The sequence below is a fragment of the Echinops telfairi genome, unplaced genomic scaffold (genome assembly GCF_000313985.2).
Source record: "Echinops telfairi isolate 266 unplaced genomic scaffold, ASM31398v2 ScPeMD7_7469;HRSCAF=8507_1, whole genome shotgun sequence".
Classification (NCBI taxonomy): Eukaryota; Metazoa; Chordata; class Mammalia; order Afrosoricida; family Tenrecidae; genus Echinops; species Echinops telfairi.
In genome coordinates this window covers 12,479,737-12,489,461 of record NW_022111373.1, presented here as the reverse complement: position 1 = coordinate 12,489,461, position 9,725 = coordinate 12,479,737, and the positions used below count along the sequence as shown (strand labels likewise).

The 9,725-nt window shown below is 43.6% G+C and overlaps 1 protein-coding gene across 1 annotated transcript in view; it reads right to left on the bottom strand.

Annotated features, from left to right (window-relative positions):
- FBN2 (fibrillin 2) overlaps positions 1-9,668 on the bottom strand; it is a 266,701-nt gene extending 257,033 nt beyond the window's left edge. Inside the window, exons 1-4 of the mRNA XM_004696589.2 lie at positions 9,415-9,668; positions 8,599-8,681; positions 3,867-3,965; positions 1,384-1,479 (exon numbers count right to left, since the gene is read on the bottom strand). Coding sequence (XP_004696646.1) covers positions 1,384-1,479; positions 3,867-3,965; positions 8,599-8,681; positions 9,415-9,668 — 532 coding nt within the window. The remainder of the gene's footprint in view (positions 1-1,383; positions 1,480-3,866; positions 3,966-8,598; positions 8,682-9,414) is intronic.
- Positions 9,669-9,725: the final 57 nt, after the last annotated feature.

Here is a 9,725-nt window from a genome sequence, read left to right as displayed (position 1 = left end):
TCATATAAATATATTTGCATATGTACATGTCTTTATCTAGACCTCTATAAATGCCCTTTGCCTCCCAGCTCTTTCCTCTATTTCCCTTGATTCTGACTTGGCTTTTCTATGTTAAAGGCAGAGATCAGCACTTGTCAATGAGGTCTCACTAAGCAGTAAGCCTAGAAAGACTTCACATATGAAAATCAAATGAAATGAACTGAAAAGGGGCTTTCTTGCTATCTGTGATTCAATTTTAGTCTCACATCCTTCTGCTCACCCACACTTAGAAATATGTCCCACAGTGGGTCCCACAGAGGACACCAACCTACAGTCCTCCCCAGTATGCGACCCAGTGAGAAGGCTTGAATCCTCGTGTCCATGCTACAAGTATATTTCCTGAGTGCAGGATATTCTCCAGTGGAGATAAGAGTTGTGTTGTGCAAAAGCTATTTAATGATATCTGATTTTTAAAGAAAGAATAATTTCAAATCCCAGTATTGTAGTATTGAATATATTTGAGCAAAGAATGTTTTCTAAGATTGCTTTCCTCAGGCAGATGTTGATATTGACTTTAAACTGTATAGCATACATTCACATTTGCCTACAGAATGAGGAAAAGAGAGAAACCAAGCACACTTTCCCTTTTGTTCACGGAGCTACTCATGCTTTATGTAAATAGATAAAATAAGACAAGTGAGTGATAAACTCACGATTTATATGAATTTTGGTAGAGCAACATGTCAGTAATCTTCAATAACATCAGTAATCGAAAGTTCTAAAATTCTAACAGTGAAAGAACCATTTCAAAAAGAAAAGAAAAAGAAACCCTCACTGCTATCAAGCCAAGGCCTCCTCACAGCGACCCCAGAAAGCAGGGTGGATGGAGCTGCTGTGCGTCTCCAAGCCTGCAGCTCTTTACACGAGCAGGAAGCCCTGTCTCTCTCCCACAGAGCAGCTGGAGGCCCTTGCAGTGATCAGCCCAACGTGTAACCCCTATGCCACAGGGCGCCCAAAGAGCCATGCCCGGATGAAAATTTACAAATGGACTGCAAAGTCTAGCTTAAAACACACCCAGAAAAATTACTTTACAAAATAACCATAAAATTTATATCACTTTAGACAATGACTTAGTATGCAATACCTCCTAAGGCAGGGGTCCTCAAACATTTTAAACAGGGGGCCAGTTCACTGTCCCTCAGACTCGTTGGAGGTCGGACTATAGTTTAAAAAAAAAACTATGAACCAATTCCTATGCATACTACACATATCTGATTTTGAAGTAAAAAAATAAAACAGGGCAAAAGCACCCGGCGGCCTGGATAAATATCCTCGGCGGGCCATAGTTTGAGGACCCCTGCCCTAAGGCGACATATTTATAAGCAGATTTCAATGTTCCCTTACGTTGTCCGCAGTAAGTTCCAATGTAACCCTTCTGACACTGGCAATGGTCTTCTGCACAGGACCCACCGTTCATACATCTAACGCTGCACTGCTGAACTACAGAGCACAAAAAAAACATACACAAATACGTCAGTCGCTAAAATGACAGAATGGGTGGGATAGAGAAAACGAAACAGAACATCCTATACAGAAGTAAAGCGTGTGATCCAAGCATAGCTTTATTACTTGTCATACACAGATACACGGACTTATCTAGATTATGCTATTCAGAGTGCATTTAAAATATATGACCCTTTCTAGACTCCAGGAAATGTCCTAAAGGTGAGCAGCAGCATAGTTTCTAGTAGGCAGCACCTATTTCATCATCTCAGTGACAGTCAGCCTGTGTCTGCTGAATGCCCACATACCCAGGTAGAGGAATTTGAAAAGCTCAATTTTTAACTTTCTCCAGAATTGGATTTTTGCCTATGGTATCTACTTGAAACCTAGACTAGGTTAGGGGCAAAGAATACTTTTCAGCCAATCAAGGAAGTAACATTCAAGTGACGAAGGGAAGAAACTTGTTCATCAAAGTGCTTAAGGAAGTCTCAGGGTCTGAATAAAAGGTTTTAACCTGTGTGATATACAATGTCTGCTTACATTTTATGTCACCTGGGTTTAGTGGGAAGGAGCTAGCCCACTCTTAGTGCCAGCTGCCACCTAGTGGGCTCCTGTATTACTCCACTCATCTGAAGCAACAGGTTTATCCCATCAACTTCAGCATGAGAGATCCCTCTGGCATACAGGGAGGTCGGCATACAAGGAGGCTTCGCAAAGTTTGGGGGAAAAGTGAATGAAAAGATAATGGAATTTTTCTTTGAAGTTTATGAAATCACCCTTATGTAAGTCCTACTGATTAGACAAAAATCCCTATATGTCACAAATGTTGTTTACTTCATTAACCGTACCTTCTATTACTCAAAACTCATGGTTTCAATAAAAAGTTCAAAGCAGAAAATGATTCAGCCCTGAGAGGGTCAAGAAGCTCGAGGAAATGGCAAAGTACACTCGGAGAGTGTGAAACGAGCTTTTATCAGAAGACAAGATACCAACTTGCAGAAGTACAATAAAGTCAGCAGATTTCCTGAGATCAAAAGATAATGTGTTAGATTGTCTCTAGGGTGCTGAGAATACATTTATTGTCTGAATTCTAAATCATGTAATTTTCTACCCTGAATCTGTCACACCTTCAATCACTTTTGGTAAGGAAGGCTTCCAGAAAGAAATTTTTTAAAATAACAGTTTCACTAGTTTGATGCAAGTGTGTATTTAAGCATTCTTGTTAAGCAATTAAATAAACAGCATGTGCGTATACGTTGTTATGTTACCTTACATACTAGCCCCCGCATTAATCTTGAACCTTGGAGACCTACCAACGTCTAATTGGGTCACGAAGAGTACGGTCCTAATTCACAGTCACAGCTATTTTGCATATCTGTCCGAGTTTATACATACAAAGTACAATACAATTTTATGTGTAAAGTACATAATATGAAGTCAGAACTCAATGAAAACTCGTTGTATCCCCAATCTCCTTACCTTTGGTTAACCAAAGCAAACATGCATTCAAAACCCCAGAAAATGTAGACTAGACGTTATGAAAATAGGATGGGGCATAAAAAGACACATTCAAATCTGTTTTACTTTGGGCAGGTTACTTAACCTGTGTGTGTCTCAATCCTCCTCTGAAACGAGAATTGGTAGTCTCTCATCATGTGCTATGGAGATTAAATAAGCTTATTGAGTTAAACACTTAAAATTGTCGCTGGCGTGTAGTATTTCATTGCCTTAGTGTCAATTTGACTCATGGCAACCAAGTAGGATAGAATAAAACTGAGTCATAGAGTTTCTGAGACTGAATCTTTATGGAAACTGACAGGCTCGTTTTTCAGTGTAGTGGCTGGTGGCTTAGAACAGCCAACCCCCAGTCTAACACTTAACATTAGTTCACAACCAACAAATTAAAAATATTTTGCACAGAGACTGACTTCTCCCACTGAATCTATTTTCCTCTACTGCAGATACCTAATTCCTGGATCTTAATTTTTGGCACTGAAAAGCAGGATGTCACTGAAAACTTGGTAACAATGAAGTCACCAAAGGCTTTATGTCTCAGATTAACACAGACCAAGTTTCTGAAGAAGGGGCCTGGGAAGTCAATGATCAGCATTTGGCTGCTAACCCAAAGATCAGTGGTTCAAACACACCAGTGGTTCTGCGGGAGCAAAGACGTGACAATCTGCCCTCACAAAGATTAAAGCCTGGGAAATTGCATGGGACAGTACTGCTCTGTCATAAAGGACCACTATGAGTCAGTACTGACTCCACACAATATTCTCTCTTATGAGGAAAAGGATCCCGAAACACCTCATATAATAGAACACGTAACATTTACTAAGGAACTCAAGGGAAACCCAGTAATCAGTCACATATGAGAAACATACTTGATTTTGATCCACAAGTAGGTGATATCTGGCCACTGGAGCAAGTACACATGTTAGGTCGGGAGCAGAATCCATCGCCACAACTATTTCTACAAATTGCTGTAAAAGGCACAATAGGAAATAGAATGAATAATTATGTAGTGAACCAATGGTTTATAAAACAAGAAACCTATCTTTAAGACTAATGGGTATGAAAACTTAAGACATACAACTTATGCTACAAAACATCTAATTTCAGATATATAATTACCCATTTTAGAACAGATCTGGTAAGTATGCAAACAACCATGTACAAACAAATGAAGTGATTTGAAAGTCCACAACTGAATGATCAGGTTGTCTTTTCCATTCAAGGAAGTGAGAGGACGTGCAGAATTCCTCAAGATATTCCTGATCTGAAGAGAACTGGGAGAGTTGGGGACACCCAGAGGTTCTGGATACTCTTAGAAAACCTACCCCATCATACAGGGCACTCACAAGCGAGGGTAAAATTGGGAAATTGGCTAAGCCAAAGGAAGGCTCTGAGACTGGGCCCAGCCTCAGGGGTTCCATGCACATTCCTTCCCTACTGGTAGCTGACCTGCCCCCTCATCAATCTTTATTCCCCTTAATAATTCCTTTTCTCCTCTCTGCAATTTTTCTTCTCCTGTTTATCTCTACAACCTTGCCAATTCCTGCTATTCAGAAAAGCCACTAGGACGTTTTGATGATGGGAGACCGAGAGCCTCCTGCAGCTGTGACCTGTACTGAACACAAAGGTAGGGTCATCTCAGCAAAGAATGTTAGGTTCACTGACACAGCACATACCACAGACACGCAAAACCTTTACCCCAGTGCCTACATGTGGGAAGTCTTGCCCGCAGTTAGTTCAGTTAGGAGCTAAGAGATTTTTTACAAACCCTACAATTGAATCCTCTGTATCCACCCATGGGTTGTGTACTCTAAGGCTCCCCATATGAATGTGTGAAGCGATGGAGAGAGGAGACTCTGAATGCCCTAGAACCAGATGTCAAGTGTTTATGCTGATATGCAAGTATCTTTTGTTAGGAAGCCACCACACCCCCACTAATGTGAAGGGCATATTCTATAGAAACAAACTAATTCAATTTTTTTTCCTCTCTAATTGTCTTTTAACATCCAAGTAGTGGTCAGCACACTACTAGTATTCCTAGAAATGGGAATATTAGCACATATCATGGTCTAAGGAAGAATGCTAAGGTTTTCTACTTCCAGAGTTAGTCTTGGAAATGCACAAGGGCATTCCTACCCTGTCCTAAAGGGTCACTAGGAGTGGAAATTGACTCAAAGGCAATGAGTTTGATTTGGATGGACCACGGTAAAAAAATTTTTAAATATAGACTCCAGGCAAAAATATGGTTCCTGTCATGGTGATTATTGTTAATTCTCAAACTACACCAGGTGCTATTAGTTACTTTCCAATAAGCGTCCACTAAGATCCCAGTGGAATATTATTTTATGTCGAAGTCCTCACTATCCCCAAACCCAAAACCAAACTCACGGCCATCAAGTCAATTCTGACTCACAGCAACTCTAAAGGCAGGCTAGAATGGCCCTTGTGGATTTTTCAGACGCTTAACTTTTCGTGGGACTAAGAAAGTGTCACCTTTCTCCTTCAGAGTGGCTAGTGGTTGAGAACTGCTGACCTTTCAGCACACCACCAGGCCTCCTTCACCATCCCCAAGCAGATTCTTATTCTTATTCTAGGACTTCCATGCAGAGCCTCAACCCAGTCCAAGTGGACCAATTGTCTGCCATGGTCCAAGGGGAGCAGTCTACAGCTAAGCACCAGTGAGAAGGAAGCAGCGCTCAAGAAACACCTTTCTCTCACGCTTTTGTGTGACTCCACTGAGCACCTCTCTCATACAATCACAGAAACCCCACGCGCTGGACTGAAAGACCTGCAGAGGACTGAGCGAGAACCTAGGGCTGGGACTTCAGTGATGCTGGGAAATTTCCCAGAGTCAAGACCACATGGGACTCGGCAAGTTTGAGAACCACTGTGAGGTGAAAGAAACCGTAGTCTCTAAGGTTCCATTTTCTCCTTGGTAAATTAACATAAAACGGATTAGATTGGCTATATTTTGATGTCTCTTCAGGTCTCAAATTTTGGGATTCTGAGTCAACCCTATCCACTATCTATCATTTCTACTGTTCAAAATGTGGTTTGTGGCATAATTTCACAATAAACAAACAAGAAAGCATTTCCATTGCTTCATATTCCAGCAATATAAAAAATGCAAAGTGAGAAAGTGAATCGCCCATCCCTCGGAAAACAAATATTTAGATGGTTGGAAGAACATCAGTGATTTTTGCAGGCCATAAAATGAGAATAAAACATAGAGGCAGAAGTCAAAAATCCATTAAGTTTCCAGCTTTTTAAGAAATGGAGTTTCTTTTGATTGCCTTCTTCTCCACATGAAGCCTGGTTAAGGCCCAACTAACTATAATTCTGGAAGGTGATTATTTCAGTATAGTTCTATGAAGAAAGAATAATAAAATATGTGTGTATAAGAAAATCCTCTTTGGTTCTCATTTTATTTCTATTTTACTTGTTCTCTTTATGTATGTTGCCTCAGAGTTTTCCTTTTGCTAAAGTGGAGAGCTATAAATAAACTCAATTAAGGCAAAAAAATAACTAAGTACATCATCATAAGAAAAATCTTAAAAATTAATACAGAATATTGAAAAGTTAAAATTTAGATGGGGCCTATAACTGGACATAAAGCTATTACATTCTTTGTACAGTGAATTATTTTACACTCAAGTGATTTGATTACCTTTATATTGTACCAGTAACCAATATTTTTGTAGCTACCTTTTGACACAAGTGTTACAAATGGCAAAATGTATGCTCTTTAAAGATTTATGATACATGCACACTCCAGTGTACCTCACAAGTGCTCACCAATCCCCAGGAGCAGAAATGCAGCTATCATTTTCACTGGTAATGCTAAAGTTTTCAAAGCTAATCTTCTAAGCAAGTAAAGAGCACATGGTCACTCAAACCCACACGTGTATAACAATGATATTGATATTCGTAGGGTCATACACACAATTCTGCTGGAGATATTCTGGAAGGCTCTATTCTCTAGAATTCCCATTCCACACGCATCCAATAAAATCTGACTTTACAGATTTTCAACACGTGCCAAAACTGATCCCTTCTTCTCGGCTGCTCTCTAACTCAATAATGTCAGTCACCTTCATTACTGCACTCTCAGTGAGTCAGACTTTCCGCAGTGCCTCCGTCACGGGCGGCTGCTATGGCAGGTGTGCAGTGAGTGATGCTAGCTGTGTCAGGATTCTAGGAAACCATGTAAATTTCAAGCAGCCACAGTCATGCCCTACTGGCCTGCAAGGGTAAATGCACCCTCCGTAAAAGCCCCAATCAGGATGCCTGCAGGCCTTCTGTACTGGAGAGAAAAGAATGCAGCATTCTTTCTCATGCTTTTTCATGAAAATAAAGGCTCGTCTTCTGAGCACCTCTTTGAAACACTTTTGAATCGTTTACAGTTGTTTCCTAGTTTTGCCTCCTCCCTGGAGGTGGTGGGGCTTCAGAATTAAAAGACAGACATCGGCCTTTACCACACTTCAGAGTCCATTCATTTTTTTAATGGCACTTGAAATAACATTAAGCGTCGATTTCAAAGCCACAAAACCAATAAATATAGAGTTAGAGATGCCACTACATCCTTATTATTCCTTGGCTAGTGTGGTTTCAACTTGCCCTCTTTCTCTGTTCACAGTGGCATAATTATCTTTTCCCTGGAGAACATCAGGGTCAATCCCAAGTCAAGACTGGGGCTCAATGAAGGTACTGTCTATGATACCTGGCACCCCTCCTGCCAGGACAAATGTGGCTGTGTGACAGAAACACACGGCAGAGGGCCAGTCACACGTCCTTCCACTCGGTGAATCACAGGTATGGGAAATAAGGCCAGAGCAGGGAGCCTGAGGACTGAGGAGGCCTCAAATTCGAGTTGGAAAGCAAGGTATACATGCTGGAAATGAGATGAATAACCAAACACCGCTGAACGTCATAAGAACAGGTAGAATATTTTTTGAGATCCACGACAATATCTTGGAGATGGATTGCACACCCTGGGATCTGGAGTCTGGCACCCCTAAATTTAAGTGTCTCCCCACAAAATGCCAAGCCATTTCTATGAGGAGCTCTCTAGATCTCTTAACATTTTTGCTAATCTGGGTCAACCCTAAATCTGTGAGCGTGTGCCTTTCCTATCTCTATGATGTGGGTGTTGAGGGAAAACCAAAGATAACAATGTGGTTTTTCTAAGAAGGCCTAAGAAAACATTATCTTCAGAAGCCCTAAACCTCAGCAGAGTAAAAAACCAGGTGATTTACATAATCACACTGCGCTCTTATCCGGACTCCAGGAGGAAAGTGGCCTTGGGTTATCTAGGGGACTGCTCTACTCCCCCAGCTCCCTCAGTTTGTATTAATAGAAACTTAGAAAGATAAAACTTCAGGTATCTTTGAAACTTTTATCAGCACTGCCCTTCAACAGAGTCTAGAGGCCGTTTCCTCCCCATCATTTAAATGGTGTGGCTCCATTATCACTGCTATGTGGCTACTTGATTCCAAATGCAACAATGTCATTGTAAATGGGTGCGAACAACTGAATTCAAGACTGGCAGGGCCTCAGCAGTCCCGTCCACTGCCCTAACTGCAATCCCAGCGGAACACTCACGGACAATGCACTGGTTTCCTCCAGGGAGAGTCTTCCATCCTGGGCAGCAGTATGAGTGGAACCTAGAGCCGCAAACATTGGGCCTGCAACAGACAAGAGTGGTCACACACTTAGGGAGGGGTGACGTAGAAGCCAGAGAAACTAGATTTCTGGTCGACGGACAAACCACCCAACCAAAAGTACACTTCAAATTCTCCAGGTTTGGGACGCAGAACTGAGAGCAAGTGGGTTCGACTGGAAGAAGAGAGGTTCAGAAACGTGCAAGCCTTGTTTGCCTTTTTAAAGGGCACAAAAAGACACAGGGCAACATATAATTTGCTACTATTCTAGACTCCAGTTGCCGAGAACAAAGGGACTATTCCCCTCCAAACACCATGCATTTTCTCCACTAGGTCTAACCCTCCGCGATCAACTGTGACTTGGGGCCCCCAGGCGTCTAGAAAGGCGCATCGGAGGTGCGCTGGGCACAAGGAGACAGGGCTGAAAGCCAGTGGGCACACATCCGCAGACAAAAGGCTCCAGAGCTGCGCCCCGACGGCGGAGTGCCCGCAGGACCCGCCAGCCCCAGCATCTGGAGGCCCAAGGCCCGCCCTCCGCTGGGCATTCGGAACCTGTTCCCGCACCACATAGGCTCACCAAACGCCCTGCACCCGATCCACCGGCTGTCCGACGCCCGGGAGGGCTTTCAGCCCACCAAGTGGTGGAGGAGGAGGGGAAGGCACTCCTGGGGTCTTCGGGCTCCCCTGGTGAGAGGGGGGCGCGCTCCCGCCAGGGCTGGGATGGAAAGGTGCCAAGCCTCGGCGTCGGTTCACCTACCCTCGGAGCACGTCCTGCTGTCCTCGCCGGCGGACACGGCTGGCCACCGCGGCTCCCTCGTCGCGGTACTCGGGAGGGGGGAAGCCGCCTTCGGAGCCCGCGGCCGCGGGCCGTACCTGGGGCAGCAGCGGCTGAGAACGCGGCGGCTTGGGCGGCGAAGGCTGGGGCTGGCCACCGGTGCCCTGCGCCCAGAGCGCCACGCAGCCCAGCCACACGAAGTAGGGCTGGAGACCGAGCCGCCGCCGTCTGCCCATGGCGCGCGCCGCGAGCGCGGGGAACGAGGCCCGCGGAGAGGAAGCGGGAAAAGGCGA